This window comes from Periplaneta americana, chromosome 8 (assembly GCF_040183065.1).
Source record: "Periplaneta americana isolate PAMFEO1 chromosome 8, P.americana_PAMFEO1_priV1, whole genome shotgun sequence".
Lineage (NCBI taxonomy): Eukaryota > Metazoa > Arthropoda > Insecta > Blattodea > Blattidae > Periplaneta > Periplaneta americana.
In genome coordinates, this window is record NC_091124.1 from 135260675 (window position 1) to 135288088 (window position 27414).

A 27414-nucleotide genomic window follows, 5' to 3' on the forward strand; every position below is an offset into this window, starting at 1 on the left:
AAAATGGAGGCAGGCAGTTCCAGCATCTCCTTGCGTGACATGGGTGAGCACATGACTTTTAAGTGCATTAGAATTTATTAGGCAGTCATTCTAGCATAACAAGTAACCACTGAATCACGGCTGCATGTATTGCCTGGCCAATGGGAAGTGACAGTTTATGGGCTGACACAATTCTTGCCGCAGCTCTAGTCAGATGATAACTGGACACAGTATATATTGTACCTATATAAGAGGGTCAGTCAAATGAAAACGAGAAATAATTTTTTCTCCGCAGAGAAATTTTATTTCTCAAAATAATCTTCACCGATGTTTAGGCACATATCCCACCTGCTCATCAGAGTTTTGATACCTTGTTCAAATATCTTTTGGTTGCTGGTGGCACCACTGCTGTATTGCCTCAATCACATCACAGTCTGTCGCAAACCTGCACCCTCTCAGATCACTTTTGAGCTTGCCGAAAATCTGGAAATAGCATGGTGACAAGTCTGGGCTATAAGGGGGATGTTCGAGCACATCCCAGCGCAGGTCCTGAATGGTTCCATGGTGTGCCGAGCTGTGTGTGGTCGTGCATTGTCGTGTAACAAAATGACACCTTCACGCAAACGTCCAGGTTGTTCATTTTTGATGGCACGATGCAATTCAGTACAGAGGACTGAGTATTGATCATAGGTGACAGATTCTTCATAAAGTGGCGAAGTAATGGACCCTCTGAGTCCAAGAACAGCACAAGCATCACCTTGCCTGTGGTTGTGAAATTTCTGAACTTTTTTGGGCGTGGTGATGTGTCATGCTTCCACTGCATGCTGTGTTGCTTGCCCTGCGGTTCTTAGTGCTTGCACCATGTTTCATCCACTGTCACAATACATTCCAAGAAAGCCTCCCCCTCCTGTTTATAACCCATCAGATGCTGCAAACTTAGTCCCATTTGGTGCTGTTTCTGCTCAACTTTGAGACATTTTGGCACCCACTTTGCACATACTTTGGCGTACTTCAATTGGTCGTTGATTACTGAGTATGCAGATCCATGACTGATATTCAGGTTTTGAGCCACTTTGTCCACTGTACACCTCCGATCTGCCTGGATGAGATTGTCTGCTGCAACAACATTTTCTTCCGTGATAAGTTGATGACTGTGTGAAACTGGCCAAGGTGTGGGTCGTCTTCCAGTGATGTTCGCCCTTGTTAGTATTGCTTTGTCCACTCATACACTCGGGCGCGTGACATGCAGTTGTCTACGTACACCTTCTTCATACAATGATGAACTTCAACTCATGAAAAGCCTTCAGCGACTAGAAACTGCACCACACTATAGTGCGAGAACTTGGATGCTCCTGTTACTTGCTGCTGCACATCACTCTCTGCGCATGCAGGTTGGTCAACCTTGGACAATACAGCTCTCAATCAGGAGTATCAACTCCAAAACTTTCCCTCATGGCAGCGCGTAACCGAATTGTTGGCAGTCGATTTCTCGTTTTCATTTGACTGACTCCCGTACCATATTATAATCTCAATAAACAAGAGTTCCTGAATTCTTAATATCTGTCCATAGGAGGAAGAAACGCCTAAACTTAAAGTCCTTGTAATTTGACAGTAATACATACCGAACTGTAATTGCTTCATGACTTCTAAATATCGCTCTTCCAATGATCTTTGCAGTGGAAATTCCAAGTTGGTAGACACTGAACTGTCTTTTCCTGTAGGAGCTTCAATTTCATCTTCTAACACAAGACGATCAGTAGCAACCTAGGACAAACAGAATAATTATCATAAATACTGTTCATAGATGTTCTATTGATAACTTATCTCAAAGATGATGATAACCAGAGTTATATCATGGAACAACAGTTCTGATAGAGAGATGGGCAGCTAGAAAGTAAAACAAGCATATGTATAAGAGAAACTTGTTTAAGACAGGAAAGCAGAACATCTGATAAACCAGATTCTCTCTTATTCCATCTTAATATTTAATTTCCCCCATGATGGCCACCTTTAATTCTACATAAATTCAGAATTATGGTGGTGACTGAGTGGGGTTGCAGAATAATTAAAAATGTAATGTCTATTCAAACCTGAAACGTGATGGATATACAGGATTGTGTAGAGATGAGTAAAATGGGAAATTTATTCTGAGGACAAAGAACAAAATACAAAGATTCTGCATAAGAAATGAAAAATATCTAACAATGAATCTTACTCTATGTTCAATGGTATTATCAAATGGTGGTTGGAGGCAATGTTCAAGGGAAAATTTCCTACAGGAGTGTTTATGGATGCTCACACAAAAGCCTGGATAGATGAAGGGATGAAGTTATGAATAGATATTGTGTGGTCTAGGTGGCCTGGTGAACTGTTAAAGAAACCTGATTTGCTAGTAATGGATTAGTTTTGATGTCACAGAACAGATGCTGTTAGAAACAAGCTTAACCAGTTGAAAACTCAGACAGCCGCAAATCCAGGAGGCCTAACCAGCCAGATTCAAGCTATAGATATATGCACTAACAAACCATTTAAAGGATTCATGAAAGAAGAGTGGAACAAATGGGCGCAGTTTTCAGATTTTAAAGTGATGCCAATAGAAAAAAAGAAGAGTCCTAGCATTTCTTAAGTTTTGACTGGGTCCAAGCTCTGTGGATGCTGCGAAACCTGAGACTTGTTAAATCATGTAATAAATGTGGCATTATAAATCATTTAATAAATGTGGTATTAATAACACCACTGAGAACTCTGAACATATTTTATTGTATGATACCTCATTCTCTGATGCAGAAGAGGTTTGAAGTAATTCATTTAGTTCTGAGATGAATTTCTGAGTTGTGAAGATTCAGATAAAAAGATTCCAAACTACAGTGCATAAAGAATATTTGTTTTACATCTAAATATGCGGATTTTTTTTTTGAAGAAAATTCATGGTAAAATGTACTCAAATATTTTATCAGCATCACTGCCAAGACAGAACAGAGTGGAAGCATTTTGTGAAATTGACATGGAGTCGACATGCTCCATAATGTCCACTGATTGATTGATTGCCAACAAAAATATGTTTTTTGAACAGTGATTTCTGAATAGTCTTTATTTGAAATAAATATAAAATTGTGATGAACTCGATTTTATTTCTTAATTTTGTTTCTTGTTTAAGATGAATAGATAATGGAATGAATTGAGCAGTATACTGTACTCATATTTCCTGATAAGTTTAAAAGTACTGGAAAATAATTATTATTTAATGCAGAATCATTTCTACTTTTCGTTGTGAATTTATTTATAATCCGTAGAAGTCCTCACAACACAATAGGCTAAGCTAAGAGCAGTCAACTACCCCTAGTGAACAAGTGCCTTATTATAAGATTACATCCCTTGTCACATTTCTGTGGCTCTAAGGCAAAATGTGATATAATAATGGCATTACTTGCTGTTTTCCAGAAGTGAGCATTTTTGAAGATGACACTAGTGGATTTTATATTACTGATTCCATTGAAGAACTATGTGAAAAGTTTGAGACAGACATTATTACTCTTGAGAACTGGTTAAGTGCAAATAGGCTTTCTTTGAATGTAAAAAAAAAACTGTGTATACGATTTTCACTAAACCTTCATTTTATTATATTATTCCGAAAGAATTAAAGTTTAATGATTCTGTAATACAAAAACTTGCATCAGTTAAATTTTTAGGTTTGATTGTTGATGAACATTTAACATGGGATAAGCATATTTTGGCTGTCTGTGAGAAAATTGCTCCAATGTCTGGTATTTTGAAAAGGCTTAAAAGATCTTTGCCTATATCTTGTCTCTTGAATGTATATTATGCTTTTATTCATTCTCATTTAATGTATATGTCATTTATTTGGGGACATAATAAGAAAACTGGTTTGAGACCTTTACAAGTTATTCAAAATAGAGCTTTAAGAATTTTATTGGGTTTTCATTATTTGACTCCAGTTAAATATCTATAACAATTTTATTTCGTTCTACCAGTTGAACCAATTATCAAATTAGGTGCTGCTATTTTCATGTACAAAGTTATTAACAATTTAATACATAGTAATATTACATTTCAGTTTAATAAAGACATACATACTTATTTAAGAAGACAAAAAGACAATATATATTTTTCTCAGCATAGCTCTGTAACTTATAGAACGAAAGGACTTAACCACTTTTAACAACAACTTTTAACCAACTTTCTTTAGAATATAGACTTTTACCAAATTGCCGGTGTTTTAAGAATTGTTTAAAAATACGTTTTTGGGAAGATTATTTATTTTAATTCTCAGTTGATTTATTTATTTCATGGTTTCAAACCTTCTTCTTTCTGCCCAACACTTTATGTTATCTTACTATTTGTTCTTATTTTGCTTTCTTTCTTTCATAAATTCTTGTGTTATTGTTTGTTTTTCACAGACTGTAGTTTCTATTTAAATCCTGTTCAATTATATTGTATAACATATGTATGTGTTTTTGTATAGCCCCTACATATGAGTTATACTCGTTGGGGAATACTCAATAAATTAAAAAAAAAAAAAAGTTTGAGAGACTGTATAAAACCATAGTACTGGTACTAACGAGTTAGAAAGAAAATAATAGAGATATGCATGTTATCTTTTGCCACAATAAAATGCCATCAGGATTCACAACATATTGCACAACTAAGTGAATTGGCTGAGATTATAATAACCGGTATTTGAGATTTGTATTCAGGAGGTCGGTCCCTGGTTCAAACCCCATGGGCAGTCAATCTGACTGGGATGTTTCATGGTTACCTTCAATCACAAATACAAATAACAGATTGGAAATTTACCATACCATGATACATCACTGCCTCAATCACCAATATCAAAAACATTACAAATCAGTTACAAGAATACAAGCATCTACAACAAACGACAATAGAGACAGGACCTCAACAATAGTAACAACAGCCTACTGATATATCCAAAGATCCTACATGCAATATGACCACAGATAGATAGGAAACAGAAAGACGAAATCAATACAACTATGAAATATATCTCGACATGAGGAACTATTAATAATGGAATTCCTCAAGGATCAATATTAGATCCCCTACTTTTTCTAGTGTTCATAAATGACCTTGCTCCCCTAATAACAGATGTAGGTCATCCCATATTATTTGCAGATGACACAAGTATAGTAATTACAGCCAATAACTGCAACATATTCCAGTCTTCAACATAGGAAATTCTCCTCAAAATATGTGACTCATTCTCAGTCAATAAATTAGTATTAAATTGTAACAAAACTAACATAATTCTATTTAAATCCTATTCAAATTCAACCTCGCAAATTTCAAGCGAAATAATTAACATCAGGTTCCTAATAGAAAACAACCACCACCAAATTTCTGGAGTTAAAAATCGATGCGTTAAATTGGAAAAATCATATTAAAGAAATTACCCCTAAACTAAATTCAGCATGTTTTGCTATTAGATCTATGCACAAGGTAGTAAATATCAATACCTTAAAAATAATATACTTTGCATTCTTTCACTCGTTAATGAGTTTTGGAATAATATTCTGGGGAAATTCTACAGATAGTAACAGTATATTCTTACTACAAAAAAGAGTAATTAGAATAATATAGTAGGTGCCAAATTTAGAGAATCGTGCAGGACTATTTAAAAAAAAAAACTACAAATAATGCCCTTGGCTTGTCAGTATATTTTTCATTAATAACACTAGGGAACAAATGAGAAACAGTTGTATCACCGGTTGTTCTGTATGGTTGTGAGGCTTGGACTCTCACTCTGAGAGAGGAACATAGGTTGGGGGTGTTTGAGAATAGGGTGCTTGGGAAAATGTTTGGGGCTGGGCAGGATGGGGTTGCAGGAGAGTGGAGAGAGTCGCACGGTGCAGGGCTGCGCGCATTGTGTTCTTCGCCTGACATAATTGGCAGCATTGGATCCAGACGTTTGAGATGGTCGGGGCATGTGGCGCGTGTGGGCGGGTCCAGAAATGCATATGGAGTGTAGGTTGGGAGACCGGAGGGAGGAAGACCTTTGGGAGGCCGAGACGTGGATGGGAGGATAATATTGGAATGGATTTGAGGGAGGTGGGATGTGATGATGGAGACTGGATTGATCTTGCTTGGGATGGGGACCGGTGGCAGGCTTGTGTGAGGGCGGCAATGAACCTCCGGGTTCCTTAAAAGCCAGTAAGTAAGTAAGTAAGTAAGTAAGTAAAAGTAAGTAAGTAAGTAAGGGAACAAATGAGAACTTTTTTTCTGCGGTATAAATGTAAATATGTAACTTTTACTAATTTCGGTGTGCTGAATTCAAAAATACATTTTGTTTTGCTGTACCATGTCAGGTTTTTTTGGCAATGTAGCAAAACGTTATTTTGCCACAAAATAAAATTATAAGTTACAGCGTGTTCATAGAAATCATATAATTATTTTGTGTATATGATTCATTAACACATTCATCTATTTTTTTCTATGATGTATAACAATAAAATAAACTGTTAAGAATTCACAGAAACATTAAGTCTATATACTGTACAAGCAAAACATTTTACTAAACTAAATTATAAGAGCAGAGAGCTCACCTTCAGAATGTAGCCTATGTTAGACGTCCTCGGTTTCGCTTTTTCTCTTTCCATGGAATCTTATGGTTTGTGAAGTCCTCGAGTATTCTCTGCAATACTTAAACAGTAATCGGCAATCATATTTGCATCTCAACGTCCCTGGTAGCGTTGCTCTACTTCTTTTAGAGCCTGTGGAACCTATCACCTTGCTCTTCGCTGAGGGCTCCTAAATTCGCAGGAAAGTAATCTATATGGTCCATTAGAAAGTGAAGCTTTAGGTTCATGTTACAACCGAGCACTTCGAACTTGTCCAACATGTTTTCTACAATTTCTTTGTACCATGGATCCTTCACGTTACCAAGAAATTTCTTCACAACTTCTTTGAATGCGTTCCATGCACTTTCTTCTGTTTCTTTCATTGTAAGTACTGGTGAAATTGTGGTCCATCATCAGCTTTCGAATTTGTGGGCCATCAAATATTCATTCCCTGATTTCAGTGTGTGACAATGAAGAAGAGTTCGTACATAAGTATTGGACGCAAGAAAGATTTTTGTCTAGTGCCTTGGCAAACTGCTTCGTAACTCCCAGTTTTATATGTATTTTTTTTTTAGGAGGAGTATTTATTTTCTTACGAGCAACAAGACTTACATTGTTAATATTTTTGTCTGCTGGTGTTAGTTGCTTTCTTTCAGGCCAGTATACAATGTTCCAATGTTTGTTCCTGCCCCGGCTATCCACTTGCACAGGAAGCACGGAAATTTTGTGTATCCTCCCTGTTGTCTCAATAGTAAACCAGCAACCCTCAGGTCACTGGATATTTGGCACTCATGTTCATGATATTTAATTTTTTCGAGAACCAACCTTAATGTTTCATATGATTTCACTAGGACTGTAGAATGTGAAAATGGTATGGATGCTAATTTATTGCTGTTAAGCAGCAATACTCCCTCATGGCTACTTTTCGAAGAATCAATAAAATCCTCCAACTTTTGGGTTCATATACCACCTCTCCCAACAGTACAGTATACCATCTATCGTCCTGTGTACAGTATTTCTGGAAAAGTTCTTCACGATTCCTGTACCACGAAAATGTAACTCCAGGTGCCAACATGTTCTTCTCATGCAGTCTAGAGCCTAGTAATTCACTTTTCTTTTTGGCGAGTCCTAATTCCCTTACCAAATCATTCAGCTCAGGTTGGGTAAATTTTTTTGGTGAATTGTCAAATTCATCTGGATCAGAAGACATCTCAGTATCTTCATTCGAGGAACTGCTTTCAGATTCACTGTCATCCAAGTTTGCTGGTGGTGTAGGTACAGGTAAGCCCATGAGAAACAGGCCTCAAAGCTGATTGAAGATTTGGATACTTAATTGATTTCTTGTTTTCCTTGTTGTAACCAGTAACATTATACATACAAAAATAACAGTCATCATAGTGATTCCTCTGCTCACTCCGTACCATTGATATAGCAAATGGCATTGCTTTCCGTTTTTCTGCATACCAGTAACGCAATCCTTCTACACAATTGTTACAGGCACTTTGAGGTGAAAATGATTTATCCATGTCACCAACTTTTACTTTGAAGTAACCAAAATATAGCTTCTTTACAAATTAATCTATTTTACGAACTTTTCCATCGAACATAATTTTCTGCAATGCAATAAAAAATGTTCCACCGTAAGTGGAACACGGCACATATCACACTCTGGCTGAGGCTCGACAACGTAGAAGATGACCATGTGTCAGATGACAGTGGCCAATCCTCAACTGGGTGAGTAAAACCTCCTCAAGTCGTGATGCTCTTGTGGACGAATCCCAAACTCGAACAGTATTCTTAATATTTCATAATTTGTTTCCCTCTTGTGCAGACCATTCTCATTCTCATTGCCACCATATTTTATATTTCAAGTAGTTTAGAATGTCCTGCCACCTCTGGCGCCAATATACCAGAGAGCCATTCAGTGCACCAGCCCTAGCTGCAGCATCTGCAGCCTCATTTCCTACAATTCCTACATGACCAGGAATCCACACTACTCCAATCTCATAATCAGAGCTAAAGAGAGTGTTCTTAACACAAGTGGATCATCACAATTAAGAGACTGCAAGGACTGGATGGCACTTAAAGAGTCAGAACAGATAAGGAATCTACCCCGGGGTTGCCTAATTAAATACAATAAAGCTCTGCAAAAAGCAAAGAGTTCAGCAGTAAAAGAACTAGTATACTGGCTCAGTCTGTATTTAAATATCTCTCCATTTGTAACAAAGGAACAACCAATATAATCATTTATCCGGGATCCTTCAGTAAAAACTAATCAATAATTTGGATATCGTGATAAAAGTTCACTAAAACGAAGTCTATAAACAAAAGCTGGTGTAAAATTCTTAAAACATTGGCTCAGACTTACATCAAACATGGGACGTCGCATAATCCACAGTGGAATGGTGGTATACTCCAGTGTGCGAACTGATGGTAGATGTTATATCCAGCTCAGAGAGCAGTTCACGAAACCGTACACCTTCTGGGCGAAGTCTCCGTGGATTTTCACTGTATCGGCCATAAAGAGACGAATGGTGAAAGGAGTCGTAAGAATTGTTTTCAGGCTGCGAGCGAAGCTTAACAACACATGAGCACAACAAGACATTATGTCGCCGATACAGGGATGGTTCTCTTGCTTCACAATACAGGATTGCTATCCGAATAGTTCAAAAGGCCCCTATAGAAAGTCGTATCCCACGGTGAAGAATAGTATCCAAAAGACGTAATTTCGATTTATTTGCTGAGCCATAAATAAAACAACCATAATCCAACTTTGATCGTATAAGAGCTCTGTGAAGGTGTAAAAGCACTGTTCGGTCTGCACCCCAGCGAATCCCTGACAAAAGGCGTAAAATATTTAAGGATTTCTCGCAACACCTTCTCAGATCACGTATATGCACCTCCCACGTTAATTTATAATCAAAGATAAGGCCCAAAAATCTCGCAGTGTCTGTATATTGCAACTCCACTCCATTAAGACGCAGATCAGGATGTGGATGCAGTCCACGATGGTTACAGAAATGGACACACTGTGTTTTAGAGTGGAGAATTTAAACCCATTGGCAACAGCCCATTCTGATAGTACGTTGATGACCAGTTGCAACTGTCGACCGATGGATGGAAGATATCGGGAGCTGTAATAATAAACTGAAGTCATCAACGTACAACAGAGAAGATACTCGATCACCCACACAGTGGGCAATTCCATTGTCACAATGCAGAAAAGAAGGACGCTTAATACAGACCCCTGCGGAGCGCCGTTTTCTTGGAGATGTTCGTTAGAAAGTGTGGTGCCTACTCGAACTCGGAAATACTGCTCTGCAATGAACTTCGCAATAAATGTTGGTAGACTGCCACGAAGTCCCCAATCATGCAGAGTTTGCAAAATGCGTAATGCCATGTGGTATCGTAAGCCTCTTGTAGATCAAAGAAGACCGCCACAAGATGTTCCTTCTTGAGGAAAGCATCTCTAATGGCGGTCTCCAGCCGAACAAGATGGTCTGTGGCAGATCTGTGCTTACGAAAACCACATTGGGTATTAGATAATCAGTTTTCTGATTCGAGTACCCACATTAGGCGTTCACTTATCATCATTTCCAGAACCTTACATACACAGCTGGTGAGAGATTATTGGTTTGTAGCTTCCAGACAAAGATGGATCCTTTTCTGGTTTCTGGATGGGGATAACAATGGTGGAACACCAAGAAGATGGAAATATCCCATCAGTCCAGATTCTGTTGTACATTGTGAACAGGAAGGATTTTCCAACTGGTGGGAGATGGCGAAGCATGCAGTTATGGATGTTATCAGGGCCAGGGAAGGTGTCAGGGGATGTGTCTAGTGCCGCCTTCAGCTCCTCAGATGTGAACAGTGTATTGTAATACTCTGTGTTATCTGATTTAAAATTGAGGTTTCGTTTTTCCGCAGCATCTTTGATTTTTAGAAATTCCGGATCATAATTATTTGAGCTGCTAATCTGTGCGAACGAGCTAGCGAATATTTCTGCAATTTCTATTGGACTGTTGGTCGTTACTGCATTGTTCAGAATTCCTGGAATTACAGAACTACGTTTCCCCATTATTCGACGGACTTTGTCCCATATGAGTTTAACTGGGACGTTCTTTTTCAATGACTTGACGTAGTTTGTCAGGGCGTCTTCTTAGCATCGCGTACAGTGTGATGAGCTTTGGCTCAAAGACGTTTAAACTGGACAAAATTTTCTTGGGTTGGATGGTGCTCAAATTGGCATAAGGCACGTCTGCGGTCTCGGATTGCATTTCTGCAGGCATGCGTCCACCAGGGGACAGAAAAGCGTTTTGGCCTGCAGGACGACCGGGGTAGATAATTCCACTGACTTTAAAACCACATTTAGAAATATTGTATTACGGAGTCCACACTTTCATGTCCATTATCATCGAATGAAATGGACTCCGAAAATCTGACCCAGTCCACCTTTTTAATAACCCAGTTTGGAGAGCGAGATTCCGCAGGAAGTAAAGCAGACATACACATTTTGATGGGGTAGTGGTCAGTACCATGTAGGTCATCAGTCACTGACCACTCGAAATGCATGGACAAAACTGGGCTACAAATGGAGATATCTATCATGGAGAAAGAACTGTAAGCCAAGAATAGGTGTGTTGCTTCCCCGGAATTCAAGGTAACGAGATTTAGATGGGTACATACCTCTGCTATTTTATTTCCTCTGTCATCATCGGAATCTGAGCCCCAAGAGTGGTGGGATGCATTGAAATCCCCCACTAGAAAATATGGAGCAGGTACCTGCGACAGAATATGTTCAATTTCATTCACTGTGAAATGAGTATCTAGGGGCATATACACACAGTCTATTGAAATTGAAAGGTGGGTAAAGTTACTGTAGCGGCTATGCATTGATGAGGAGTGTTAATATTGATGACAGAGGAAAAGATATTTTTGCGGAGTAGGATGGCACAACCTTCATTCGCCCAAATACTGGCAAGATGATTGTACCGGTGAAGACTTTATCCCGAGATATTCAGGGAGTGTTCAAGTCGGAGGTGTGTCTCCTGAAGACACAAAATAGTAGGGTTCTCAGGTCAACCGTTGAAGTTCTGTATATATGCTGCATATACCGTTTACATTCCACTGTACAATATCAGTCATTGCGAGGAACTAAATCATGATGGTGGCTTAACAGTTGATCTTCTCTTTTTATCTTTCCTATGAATTTGTGCCCTTGTCTGTGACGCTTAGTCTTTGACTGTTGCGACTCACTTGCAGTTGGTCGCACTCCTGATTGTGATCTTGATCGAGGATGTGATCTTGACCAGCCACCCAAACTAGGAGTGCGATGTTCCAGTGTTCTACCAGGCCTAGAATCCTTCTCTGTTATCATGGCAACGATTTTTTTAGGGACGTAAGGCCTGATATCAAGCCCACACGTGTCGTCTGACTCAGCAGTCTGTGTGGCAACGTCCACATATGTCTGGACTGCGGTCTCAATGCATACTTGCAAGAGGTGGCATTTGCATGGATGCATCAATTTTCTCTGTTGCCTTCTGCAATACTGATGCATAGAATTTTCCCGTTGCCTTTCGTTCACTTTAAGTTACTGTGAAGGAAACTGTTTACGTGTTACTGTCCATACTGCCGGTACTGAATTTACAGCTCTATATTGATTAGCTACCACTTTTAGATATGTCCATGAAGTAAGAGAAATGGACAGTACAAGCCTGGATGATATGATGACGCAACTTACACTAGCCATATAACGCAAGGTCAAGAGGAACTTGGGCTGAAGGATGGCCCACTGCTCATCTCTAGTTAGTTGTCACACTGCACTTTTTTGCCTCTGGTATTAGGTATACTGAAAACGATGGGAGATAATTAATTTACAGCATCGTGCATTGTACTGTTGTGTGTGTGGCAGAAGTGATAGTTTCTCTAGTTGCACATTATATCACACTGCCACACGAGGAAAATGGTATCTCTGCCACCAAGATTAAATTTCACCAAATTGCTAAATTTCCCTGGGACACTGGTGCTGTTGATTGCACATGCACTAGATTACAGCCTGGTGAACTGTACTATTAAATATTGGGGCCTTTTTTTATAAATACACTAATAATATTACCTAATATTACCATACTCTATACTCTACATCTTATTACTTGACTAAATTCTGTTCCATAAACATTCTACAAAACTCATAAAAAATGTATACTAATGTTATTATTAGTCATCTAAGTCTGTATGGAGTTAAGTCACGGATGGTAGTGCATAGTTTAGTCTAGTTGTAATGAGCTTACAAGTGTATCATTACTAGCTAGCATTAAGAAATGATCTGAGGTCAAATCTGGCAAGCATATTCAATCAAGCAGGTGGTAGTACAGTTAGTTAGTGGGGTTAAAAGGGCACGTCAGCTGCTATGGCTATTTCCGCCCTTATCTAAAATTCTTAACAAAACCAAAAACATACAAAGTACAGTACAATAAGCTGAATGCTAAAACTACGGTAAAATAGGGTGAATAGGATCAATGGGGGAACAGGATCAAAACTTCATTCTTGGTTATAATAAATTGCAATGGAGCGGGAAGACAGTCATTGCTTACTAGAACAATATAATAACCAATGACTGTCTTCCTGTCAATTGCAGTTTATAACAAAACTTTATAACCAAGAATGAAGTTTTGATCCTATTCCCCCCACTAATCCTATTCACCTCATTTTATGGTAACTAAAAAATGTTGTCATGGTAAAATGAGATACACAAATGCAGTTTCAACAAGGTGATGCATAAAAAACACAAAAGTGAGCAGTTCTCAGCCCCTACCTAGTATTTAAAAAGAGACAATAAAATAATAAAACAAATGACACCAGAAATAAATTATTTGGTGCATTTCAAAACAATAAAAATTCTATAAAATATTCGGATGTAAAAGGTTCGAAATGTCAAGTATGTTAAAAGCATATATAAAACGACAACTGTAATCTTCGGATGTAAAGGCTCCGAAGGATAAGTAACACAGCTCAATAGAAAATTATATCACCCTGTCAAGTCCTGTATTCGATACAAATTTCATAACTGCATTTGTACAATTAAAATCATTTCCAAGAACGTCACATAGAGTTGGCCAAATTCCATATTGTCAATGGATATGGTCATATTTCCTACAATGCAATAGGAAGATGTTGCTTTGAAGATTTTCCACGAGTGTCGGCCATTTTCACAGCAATAATATAATCAAAACCAATCGTACTTCACTACAATTTAATTTAACCTAGACCCTGTAATATATATTGAGTTAAACTCTCGGTTAGGTTTAACTTAATCTGTAGATTAACCATATTTATAATACTGGGCCTTAACCTCTTTTTCAACATGACACAGCTGTTTGTAGAACTTCCAGTTGTCTACTTGCCCTATAAACTGATTTTCTCGGGATATTCTTGTTGGCTTGTTGAATAGCTTCGACTGTTTTATTGGAAGTGAACTGTAAATCCTTGTTTTTTTTTTTTTTTTTTTTTTTTTTTTTTTTTAAGAGTTGCATACCTCTCTTTTCAATTTCTCGTGCCAACATCTGACGTAGCTTTCCTATGTTGAATCTCGTTGAAAATTATACTGCAGAATAACGACAGAATGATGAAGTGCGAAATTCAGCACATAAAAAGCTTTCTGTGGTTTCTACAACGTCATTTTCTAACAAGAGTCCATGCATGTATGTGATACTTTTAATAAATTTTCAGAAGTAAGCTGCCAGACTAACTCAGTTCATGCAGTATATATACTTTCCAAAATAAATCACACTGAAACTGGAACAATCATTGTGGAAAACCTGTAATATTCTGTAGTGAAGTAAATATTTGAAAATATCTTCATTATGGACTGATATGCTTTAGCACAATGGGTCTCTTTCAAAATTGTTTTGAATCATTACTATAGTAGTTCATTTGATATTCATTCTTCTGCCCAGATTTTTCTTAAAGTAATAGGTATGGTGACATATTGCCATGTAGTGTCTCTGGAGATAGTTAAGACTAAATCTTCGCTTAGGTCTCTCTGGGCCTAAGACAGATCCTTGCACTTACTTTGGTCTCTTCTAAGCCCATTATAAGCAATGATTGTCCAAGTGCGATAGGTGACCTGGGTACCATTCGTAAATCCCTGTAACAAGTGGGCCATCCTGCCTCAGTTCCTTCTTCAGATGAGTGACTGATATGATACTTTTAACTATTGCAGATGATAGATGAAATAATAATAATTTGTAATGTTGATATCCATACACATTGTAAACCTTTATTTCAGAGACTTGAAATTTTAACTGTACCGTCTTTGTATATTTTAAGTTGTTTAATGTATGTACAAACAAATATTAATAATTTCATTACAAATAGCTCAGTGCATAGCTATTCTACAAGGCATAAAAATGATTTAAGAAAAGGGCAATGTAACTACACTACTACTAATAGCAGCTTTGTAGAGATTTGTAAGAAGTTATATAATGTTTTACCCGACAATATTAGACATTTAAGCTTGAGGCTTTTTAAGAAAGAAATTAAAAATAAATTAATAGACTGGTCACTATATAATATTGGTGAGTATTTTAACTCTATATAGCTGTATACCTTTTAAGGAGAATTGTCTATATGACATTATAAAATGTAATTATTTCCTTGTATATAACTTATGAACATATTGTTTACTTGTAAATCTTTTTTTTAGTATTTAAATGTTTTTTTATATGACATTTTCCTATGCTGCATTGTACAGTCTTTGGAATGAAATAAGTATTATTATTATTATTATTATTATTATTATTATTATTATTATTATTAAACGAGAAGATGAAGAGTGTTGATGGAATAATAAATAAAAATGGGAGTACCCAGAGAAACCCCTCCCCTGCAACGTCAGCTTTGTCCACCATAAATTCCACCACGATATGGCAGGGGCTCGAACTTGGGCCATCTGAATGGAAGATCAGCACACTAGTGCTTGAGCCACAGATGCAGCTAAAACTAAAATCCAATTGAACAACAACAGAAGCTTAGTCATTACACTTCAGATCTGACATATGTAAAATGATCATTCTTATAGCATTGTGTTGGCGTGTTGCTTACCTTATACATGTGAAATATATACGAAGCTCAATACTAAGAATGAAATCTTGTTTTTATCTTACCTGAACAAGATTGGCGGTTTCCTGTATATCAGGAATTAGCAACGCCAATCCTTCATCTTGCTCCAATTCATCCTGGTACTTACTAGGCAGTCTTGCTTTACCATTGCCTTTTGATTTGTTGATTCTGAAAATATTAAGAAAGCACCAAGATACAAATACTAACCAATCATGTGCACAAACATAATTAAGCAGAATAAAAATACGATGTATGCATATGATGAATGATGCAGACTATCATCACGGGAAGATTTAGAGTTACATACGATTTGTTGCATAAATACATGAAAATTGTTATGGGAATAGTGATAACATATGCAAAATACAATAAAATAATGGACAAAAAAAAAAGGCTGCTACTCCTGCTACTAATAACAAAATAACAACAACAATAGTTGTAGTTATGATGATGGTGATGGTGGTGGTGAAGAAGTGATGACAGTTATGGTACTAATGATGACGACAAAAAAGTGTATGTAAAAGATTTTCCTTCATCCACAAGTTTTTATCAGTATTTGTTTGTTAGTACTTTTTCTTCTTTACAAGTAGCCGACATTTTATTCAAATGAAGTGTCATACACAGGGCATTGTATTCACAAAAATATGTGCAAGATTGGAACTCTTATGATGGACATGTACTGGGTTAGAAAAGAAGACAGCTTAACTTGTAATCCATGAATGTGATACACAAAGGCTCAAGTTGACTGGTATTTAAACCCAGGTTTGCCAGATTCTCTCGTCATGAATCCAGGACAGGTGAGATACTGCATACCTTAACGTGATTACACATTTGAATTAATTCAATTTGTAATACAACTGATTTTATTCGTTTTATGTATTACAACTAATTATATAGGTCTAATTTTGTTACATTTTTACTAGATTATGAAATTTCCTTTGAATAAATGATAAAGTCTGGAAAAATAATATATTACAGCTGATTTATACAGAAAAAATGCATGCTACAGTGTTAAAATCCTATCAATAAAATAAATCAACTTCCAAAAAGAGTAAAGAATAACAATACTGTATAATACATAATACATACCATAGTATTATCATTTTTATTTCAATACAACTTGATAGGCGGCACCAGGTGGCATTGATGACGTTGAACATACATTAAGCAATTGGGGGGGGGGGGAGAATTTAAAAAATAATTTTATAGAAGTGAGCAAAGGACGTTTGGCAAACATATTTAAAAACTGGGACACACCTATCCGAATTGGAACCTGAATAATCCGGAATCTTGTTTATTTCGGAACAATGCATGTCTTATGTGTAAATATTCTTAAATAAAAGGGAAACAGTCCAACGTGAAAACGGAAACTGTCTGCTACTGTTCAAAACAGGATTAATATTTCGAACACACTATACTTTAATGTAAACTATATTTTGAAAGAGTGTATAATTTCAAGGAATGTACGAAATATGTTGGTCATAAGATAAAAACAAGTTTCCTTTACAGTATTTTCTAGGGCAGTGGTTCCCAAACGTTTTCAGCCACGGAGCCCTTTTTGAAGCAAAAGTTTCTCATGGAGCCCCAAGAAATGTTTAATTTTTAGTTTTATCTGTCTACGTTCTATGAAACATATTTCACACGATACATAAACGGAAACAATAGTAAAAAAGTACTGGATATAATTTATTCAAATCTACAAAATGATATTAACAAGTAGTTAAGATATTTAAAAAATGTTACAATGTTACATGTACACCCGAAGTTAATGTGAAGAATGTGCCTGTTTCTTGCGACAGAGTTTGTCAATGTCCGGTGTCATAGAAGTCAGTTGAAGATGTATATCGTCTTCTGTGTCTAAACAAGTACGATATTTTGTTTTTGTAGCCGTGTACCCCGAAAAGATCGTTTCACTGAGGTACACAGTACCAAAAGGCAATGAGAGAAATTTAGCTTTTGAACTTAATATCAAAAGATCCTCCTCTAACTTAGTCCAAAATTTGGGAAATGGTTTGCTTTTAAATTATGCCTGACAGTGGCTGTTCGAAACCATGTCTATAAGGACCTCATATCTGAAGCAGTGAGGGCTGCTGGTTTTGACATCACTGGAAATGGATCTACAATCCACTCATATTTCTTTAGAATCGATTCCTGAGTGTCCCTTGGAAAGTATGAATTGAGCCGTTCAGAGCAGAAGTGGTGTAACACAAAAATGGGTAATGAGGGTTAAAGTAAACATTCTGTAACATACAGTGCAAAGTAGTAATTAATATTCAATTTATTTAAACTATTAGTAGTCAGTGGATAGCAAGAAGGCCATATTAATTGCTACTTTGCGCTATATTTTACAGAATTTTTACTTTAAACCTCATTACCCAATTTTGACGTACACCACTTTTACTCTGAACGGCTCAATTCATATTTTGAAGCAAATTGTCAAGGTGTTCTTTCATTAATGCTATGAATGAAACATTCGTTGTTATGTTATTTTCTTCTATAAAGTTTGAAGTCAATAAGAAATGTAAGATCCTTATTTTCGACGCTTTCTATGTAGAACGCTATCTTTTTCTTCAGTGCGACAATTTCGTCATCAGCATCGAATATAGTCTTCCGTTTACCTTGTATGAATGTGCTGAATTCAATATTGAAAAATGTCTGCCAAGTAACATAATTTGTACAACCATTCCTGATCATTCAAATAATCTGCTAGCAAACTGTTCTGGTAATTCAAAAGTGAAGAAACTTCCGTTCGAAGTTCATGTAATCGTGTAATCGGGACAACGCTTTACAGTGCGACAACCATCGCACTTCTGTGTCTAATATTACTAACAATGACTTGTGTATACTACCCATATCTTCACATAGGATTTTAAATAGCCTACACTGCGAAGGTCGTGTCTTAACAAAGTTGATAATTTTGACGGCGTTGTCTAGTACCTGCTTTAATAATGCTGGCACTTTTTTGTTGTGAGGACATGTTGGTGTAGTACACAGTGACTACTTGTTCAGTTTTAAAATATTTTTGATCCTTGTAACAGTGGCAGCAACAGGACCTACCATGGACTTTGTGCCATCTGTGCACACGTCAATGCAATTGTCCCATGGTATTGAGTTTTCAATGAAGAATAAAAAATTTCAGTACCATTTGTAGAGGATGGCAATGGCTGCAGAACAAAATATTTCATGAAAGAACCTGAAAATTCATACCGCACAAACATCATTAACATAGCTAATCCGGCAAAGACCGTGATTTGTCAAGTTGTAACGAAAATTTCGTTTAACTGATACGGTAAATCATGATATTTTTTACGCCTTTTCATAGATTCTGGATTCGATTATGTAGTGTTATTTGATAAGGGCACACTGGAAATCAAGTTTGCAGTTTTCTCGTCCACCATGCACTTCACTACCTCCACTAATAGTGGTTTCATAAGAGTTTCAGCAAGGGTGAGGTTTACCAGCAAGAGCCTGGTCATGACTAACCAAGTACGACGTTTTCAGTGCTTTCTCGTTGTTTGTTTTTTTACACGAGGCAAAATTTTGTCTGAACTGCATGGAGTTCGTCACTTTTTCTTTCGAAATAGTCTGCAGTTTTATTTTTGAATCGAGAAATGCCGTCTAAGCTTGGCAGGGAACATAGAACTATTGGGAAAAACTTTGTTACATATCACACACTGTGGACGTTCATCAGCAAACTCAGTGAATCCCATGTCCAAATATAAATCACAATATTTTCGTTTGTCACTTTCTTTCAATACCTCTACACTACTACCTCGTAGACTCTGAGACAAGATCATGTTCAACATACTGTATTCTGAACTCAATTCCCAGGAATTCGCACTATCTTCTTTGAAAGTAAGGTTATAGCTATTGTTATCTCCCTTTGACTGAGCACTGGTTGATGGCTAATGACTCTTAGGTCTTAGGGAACCAATCTTGCAATTTTTGTCATCTTCATAACTTATGCGGATGGAGCCCCTGAGAAGGGCTCCGCGGAGCACACTTCGGGAACTGCTGTTCTAGGGTACGAGAGTGCATTGGGCTGGTGGCCATAAATTTTACTACCCTGTTGACTAGACAAATGAACTCTTCAAAGATTTTCCATACTTCACACCAGTGTTTTATCGTGGCTGAGCAAAAATGCAGCACAACCATTAAGTGATAAAAAGAGTTTAGAGTTAAAGGAAAAAAGAAAAACGAAGTGCGCGAGAAATAATGTTGAAATTCAATTGTGGAAAAATTCTGGTGTATGACACTTTAAAAAATAAAGACTGTATCATGAATGAATGGCTTGTGGTCAATAATGGTGACATAAAAAGGAAACAGAAAACTGGTTAAGGAAATAAATGTTGTGGAAGTGTTTATTCATGCCCATTCAAAGAACATGCCAATTTCTGGACGTATTCTGCAGAGCCAAACCCCTGACCTGGCAGAAAAATTACATAAGCCAGAATTCAAGGCTTCTAATTGATGACTAGAAAGCTTGAGAAACAAGTGAAAGATTAATTGTAACGAAGTAAGTGGGGAAAGGAGTGATGTAAATAGATCTGTGTTTCCAAGTGACAGGAAAACTGAAAATATTATTGCAGAGATTTCAACCAACTGATGTTTATAATGGGAACAAAAAAGGTTTATTTTCACGGCACTTTCTAAAAAATCACCCTCCCTGCGTGAGGAAAAATGTGTAGGTAGCAAGATGTTCAAAGAACGTCTTATTGCTTTTCTCTGTGGCATTAGTGATAGGAAAATAAGAAGCCTCATTGTTTCAGACACCTGGATACAAATATGTAAACTGCCAGTAGTTTGGAAGTCAAACAAAAAAGGCTAAATGACTGCTGCATTGATGGAATAATGGCTCAATAATTTTAATGCCAGGATGAAAAGAGAAAATCATCATCTGATGCTATTCCTCGACAATACTTCATGTCACTCACACATTAATTTATCCAACATGATGCTGACTTGGTTCCCACCTAACACCACCAGTGTCACCCAGCCCATGGATCAAGGTGTGATCTACGCTTTTAAAAGCCACTACAGAAGACTAGTTCTGCAGGCAGTAATGGCAAAGATGAAAAATGCAAGCAATGCCAGAGAAATTGCGAAATCCATTTCTGTACTACCTGAAGATGCTGTGAACTGGATTCACATGGCTACACAAAAAATTAAGTAGAAGACAATCTCTAAGAAAAATTCTCCAATGGAATACTGAAGGACTGTCAATACCTAAGTTCACAGAAGTAAAGAACAACATGAAAGAACAAAGCAAATGTAACTACTGAAAACAAGAAGTACTAAACTATACCAGACTACACTACTCACACTTTATATAAGAGCAGACAAGTGGAATTCTTTTAATAGTAAAACAACAACCTGACATCAAAGTTTAAGACAGTTAAGGAAATTAAACAGTTCTGAAAAAAAATAAACATTTAAATTTGAATAACATAACCATAACAACAGGGACAATTCTAATTGGAGACTTTAATGCTGCATTACCAATATTAGGTTATAACTACACGAATGATGCACTTTCTAAATACCAATGATATTGATCTGATTTTCAATCCCAAAGCACCTCAACTTTCTTACATTATGCTGGAGCAACAAGTAATCCAGATTTAGCCATGGTAAGCCTCACAAAGCTAGGAGAGAAGTAATAGAAGATCCAGGCTAAGGCCAAAGAGCAGTAGTATTAATTATCAATAAATATAGTAAACAGCACAACAGACAAACAAGGATCTCTTGGAACTTCAAAGAACAAATTGGAATAAATTTAGTGAAGATGCACACAGGAAGATAAATGATATCAATCCAGAAGATAATCCGAAAAAGATGGTCAAAGAATTACATTCATCATTTGTTAATATGCTAAATGTATATATTACATTTGTAAACCTACCGATATTTGGTCACAATATTAAGTACAGTAGGTCCGACCTATGTGCCCTTTTTCCAAAGATACGTTTATTTGCTTTAAATAAAGTTAAGCAGTGATAAAAACGAAAGAATAAACAAAGGTAAAACTATTTACAAAATAATTTCAAATAGAAAAAATTATTAACATAAACAAAATATTTACAATCACATTGTATTCAATGAATAGTATAGCAATAATAATAATAACAGTTCATTAATCAATTTATTTTAAAATATTTTATTGTCTATGCATAGGCATTGTACTACTTTATTTTTCTATACATTATGAGATTCTTCGAGGACAAATTCTAGCCATTTCACGTCGTCCTCGTTTAAGTACTTAATTAGAGATCTTATGTCGTCAACTTTGGCTTGGCTGATTGTAGGGAATGGAACAATCGTAGGTTTGAAATTATACCTATTTCTATTCAGGCTAATGAAATAGTTGAAGGGAATTCATAAGGGGTTGTAATTTTCGGAGCACAAAAAAGTACCATCCACCATGTATTTTACTATAATGTACTTCATAATCGTAAATTTGCATCTAGGAAATGGAATCTTCATGAAATAGAGCGTTAAAGCTGTATCCCACTCTTTTATAATAGTATGATCCATTACAACCTCAAAGTTACGAGGATGTTTTCTGCATGTTGCTATAGTTTTCAACCATGGTTTTGCAGTTAAGTGTTAAAATTGTGTCTAATGTTAGGAATTTTATCCACAGAGTAATCGAAAGTTGTGGGAGTTTAATAAGTAAAAATCTTAATCACTTAACATTGGACGCAACTGGCGGCATTGGTATTACTACAGTAAAAAAAAAATATATTGGGGATAGAAATTAAGAATTACGGTTTACCAACTGAAAAGAAAATAAAAGAACTAAAACAGAATTCGGTAAGATAGACGATTTTATGCGTGATTTACTTCATCAAACAGTATGTGAACAGTATGCAAAAGAAATATCGCCAACAGCAAATAAACCTGCGGAAATAATTATTCTGGCCTGATTTGTACATTATGTTTAAGAAAGCAGAATAAATTTCATTCGATTCTATCCAATACTTTCGGAATTACCAGGGAAAGGTTTTATGGAATATAGTTTGCGAAGACAAAAAAAAGCTCATCCCGTTTTCCACTTCACAGCTATTATAGCCAATGCCGCACTTTACATTAAAAATCATAACTTCAGTACTAATACAGAGCCACTGGCATAGCTAAGTTAGCTGAGGTGCCTGCCTGCCAATCCGAAGTTGCACTTGGGCGTGGGTTCAGTTTCCGCTTTGGCTGATCACCTGATTGGGGTCTTTCCGAGGTTTTCTCCAACAGTAAGGTGAATGTCAGGTAATCTATAGCGAATTCTCGGCCTCATCTCGCCAAATACCATCTTGCTATCACCAATTCCATCGACACTAATAACCTAGTAATTGATAGTGTCGTTAAAAAAAAAAAAAAAAAAAAAAAAAAAAAACTAATACAGGTTCTTTTACCTGAATGAACTTTCAATAGTTGGTGTAGAAATTTAAATTTTATATTAGGCCTATATTTTACATAACAGAATTTTAAGGTATAAGAAGTGTACATGCCCCCTTAATTTAATTAAATCATATTTCGTATCTTATAACATTCCTTAGGCCTACCAGCAACACAGAAACAAATACAGTATATTCTTTTGTGGTTTAATATGAGGGTCATTCCATACAAAATTTTAAAATTTGTAATGTCAAGTTCTGGATTTTTTCAATATTCTAGCAAATGAATGTCATAATAATAAATAGTTAAATGGCCTAATATGAACTTTATCTCACCAATGCTTGAAAAGTAATGAAGGGTGAAATATTCGGGGAGTTGATATGTAGACTATTGTTAAAAATATTATTAAAATGACATGCTTCATTGTATCAACGTAAACATTGTGCCAATACAATGATGACTCTATATATTTAAACTTACTTCTGAGTTATTATGGATTTTTACTTCGAGCATGTATTAAAACTTACAGTAAAATAAAGAAATGTTAATATTTCAAAATCGAATATTTTTTTTTACCATGCTCTATTTTTTACGGTGAGATAAACAGTTTCTTAATCTATTACAAAAATTTTATGATGGGGTCTCTAATACTTTGGGAAATATTAAATAAACCAGAATTGCAAATGTTGCCATTAAGGATCAAAGTCGCGTCCAGTGTATTATGTCACACACTCATACCAGACATCCACAGGCGTGCTTAGCGATCGATATGACAAATGCTAGATATTGCGGCCTCCGCTCAACTGTACGCTAGTAGATTTCACGTGTGAGTTTGCTTTTTTTCCTGTTATAATCTCTGCGCAAGTTTTTCCCTTCAGTTTAGAAGGTGATTCTGTTCTGTTCTGTCATTGTAACTTTTTCCCTTCAGTTTAGGTGGCGATTTTGATCTGTTCTGTCATAGTAAGTTGTAAGAGTTCATTATGCTTAAATTAAAGACGAAAAGTTGGCGTCATCTGTGGTGTTGCAACACTTTTGGACTTTAAAAACATTCGTCACGAGTCTGTAAAAGAGAAGTGACAAGTAGCATGAGTAAAAAGGTCCCGCATTTAGTGGTAGGTGATGCTATTTGAGAACGCTTTTTCCATAAGATTTCAAAAATTCAAATAATTAGTGAAGTTGCTGGGACTGAAAGTAAGGTCGACAAATCAACAAGCGAAAAAGAATGTTTACAAACAGAGACGGGAAATTCAACGAGTGGAGAAGCATATGCTCCTGAACGTAAGGAACTATAAATGTACCTATGAGAAATCTATCAGAAATATTGACGTCATTGTTACAGAAAAATTTAGTACAAGGAATGGACGACAACTGACAGGGCCAATATGATTTTAGTGAAAAGTGACTGTGTAAATTTCATTAATAACTTCATTGGTTGGCTTAAAAAATTCAAGATACTGTACACAACTTCACTGCAAAGTCCCAAGCAAATTATTTAAAGTAGCTGAAAAATGAAATAAAGGCCGGTGAGTTCATTATCATTGGTGATTTTTCACAGAATTACAGTTTCATTATTCAGGATAATACACAAGGTCATCACTGGAGTACTTCTCAAGCAACAATACACCCATTCACAGTATATTACAGAAATTCAGTTGGTGGTAATTTAGAGAACCTTTGTTTTTCAGTAATTTCGGAATGCTTAGTTCACGATAGTGCAACAGTTCATGTTTTTTAAAGGAAAGTGATAGAACATCTGAAACAAACACATACCGAAATATCTAAAATATATGATTTTAGTGATGGAGCAGCTAGCGAATACAAGCACGAAAAAAATCCGTTAATCTACTCAATTATGAACACGATTTTCAAATACCTGCGGAGTGGCATTTCTTTGGAACTAGTCATGGTAAAGGGTCCAGTGACAGTGTAAGGGGTACAATCAAGTGAATTGCTGCCAAAGCCAGGAACTCTAATTTCAACTCCTAAAAGACTGTATGATTGGTCAAAATACAATATACAGGGAATTATTGTGTCATTCACATCCATTGTAAAACATGAAGAAGTAGTTATTTTTTTTAGTAGGTTATTTTACGACGCTTTATCAACATCTAGGTTATTTAGCGTCTGAATGAGATGAAGGTGACAATGCCGGTGAAATGAGTCCGGGGTCCAGCACCCAAAGTTACCTAGCATTTGCTCATATTGGGTTGAGGGAAAACCCCGGAAAAAACCTCAACCAGGTAACTTGCCCCGACCAGGAATCGAACCCGGGCCACCCGGTTTCGCAGCTAGACGTGCTAACCATTACTCCACAGGTGTAAGAAGTAGTTACAAAATCTAAATCCTCAAAGATTTGTCGGCCTCAAGACTGTTCCCGGAACAAGAAGTGTTCACTGTGTCATCAGAAGTACCGAACCTAGTTGAAATCAATGTGTGACGTGCACCGGTCGTCAACGCGGAAACACTTTTCGCAGTGACCAGAAGCAGCGATGGCGCATGGCGCAGCGGCATAGATCGCCCTTTACACGGCGAGTTGTTTTAATTTATAGCTTCCTTATTTTTGAAGATCCCATTATGAAAATTTGACAGCCTAATGAAAATGCTCAGTAAATTGTCATTTATTTTTTTCATGTGAATTGAAGTATTCGATTTTATGTAATGGCAGTTTTTTAAATATATTTTTGAATTATAGTATCTTAATAACTTATTTTGTAAGCTATCTAATGATACCTTTTAAAAAAATTTTGTAATTATTCTTATGGTCAGGAAACAAATTTAAAATAGTGCTATGTGCTCAAATAAAAATATTTTAACTGCCCATTACATTTAATCGGTAGCTGTCACAAACATAATTTTGTACATGATTAATATATACGACATAAAGAGTTGAATGTACAATTTTTAACAAATTTGGAGATATAAATGTTTTTCGTCATACTGTTTTGCATGGAATTACCCATGAGTTTTGTGTTAAAGTTATGTTTTATTTAATGATGCTCGCAACTGCAGAGGTTATATCAGCTTCGCCGGATGTGCTGGAATTTTGTCCCGCAGGAGTTCTTTTACATGCCAGTAAATCTACTGACATGAGCCTGTCGCATTTAAGCACACTTAAATGCCATCGATCTGGCTCGGGATCGAACCCGCAACCTTGGGCATAGAAGACCAGCGCTATACCAACTCGCCAAACAGGTTGACGAGTTTTGTGTTATAAAAAGATCTAAAAGGAATAAATTTATCCTTGTCTAGTATCTGAACTGGTCTTTATTTCACTGTGTCTAGCAACCTAAATAATGACATTATATTCACAGCAGTGCTTAAAAATTTCTAACTGACAGCAGTAAATTAAATGTTTTTTTTTTTTTAAATCACTCTCTACATGACAACCAACATATTAGCAATAATGAAATGAATATATTCTTTCATTTAAAACTTCTTCGCCAACAACACATTACAAAGAAAAGGCCTACAATTTAAAATTAAATTTACATACCAGTAATAAATATAATATTATATAGCACACTAGAGTATAGAGATTTTATGTGTTCGTGGAAATTATCACTCAAGGCGAAGCAAATAAAATTTAATTTTACTCTCTTGTACTATAAATTACTATTCTATGACCATAGTTTCAGAAAATTTTACGAGCACAACATCCTTAATTAAATATAAAATTCTGGAACTTCAATAACATGAACCTTTAACACTTATATAATTCTGCATTTCTTTGTTTATTTAAGCAAAACATGTTAGTGAAAATATAAGTATAAAGTGTTTTTAAAATAAGTTTGTTCATTTTTATACCAATGTTGTTTTGGTAATTATAAATTAAGGTATATTTACAAAGATAATAGTCCCGCTGAAAATTGCGGTTTCACGGAACACAATTTGAAAAACGTTTGCATATCACAATTTCAAGAATTGGCAACTCAGCAAAGAGTTTATCCTTTGCGTGTGCCTGCAGTTAAGTGGTGAAGGGGATGAGGGAAGGTCGTCATGTTTTAGTGAGAAGTATAAGTGCAGACTACATTGCATCTGGCAACACTCACAGCAATCTAATGACAAATGCGCATATAACAGAGCATCCTGTCAATTAAAACGAATGTTAAAAGCACATACAGATGAATCTCATATCCAATATATTCAGTCTCTGTCCCTATCTTCCGCAACAATTATAATTTTTAGAAAGTAACAAAAAGTCTACAAAATCACAGATCCACATTCCACCTATCAGGAAAAGTGATAATACATGAGCAAGAAGTGCAAAAGATAAATCTGAACGATTTGCAGAGTATTTCGCAACTGTTTTTGAACCTATAGCACAAAGGAA

General features: G+C 36.2%; 1 protein-coding gene across 5 annotated transcripts in view; it reads right to left on the minus strand.

Moving 5' to 3' along the window:
* Positions 1-27414, minus strand: part of Bruce (BIR repeat containing ubiquitin-conjugating enzyme) — a 571194-nt gene that overhangs the window by 39311 nt on the left and 504469 nt on the right. For 4 of the 5 annotated variants that reach the window (XM_069833681.1, XM_069833684.1, XM_069833683.1 and 1 more), the window contains 3 exons: positions 15740-15863; positions 11262-11357; positions 1602-1743 (listed from right to left, as the gene is read on the minus strand). In XM_069833681.1, coding sequence (XP_069689782.1) covers positions 1602-1743; positions 11262-11357; positions 15740-15863 — 362 coding nt within the window. The remainder of the gene's footprint in view (positions 1-1601; positions 1744-11261; positions 11358-15739; positions 15864-27414) is intronic. The other variant, XM_069833682.1, reaches the window with a different exon arrangement.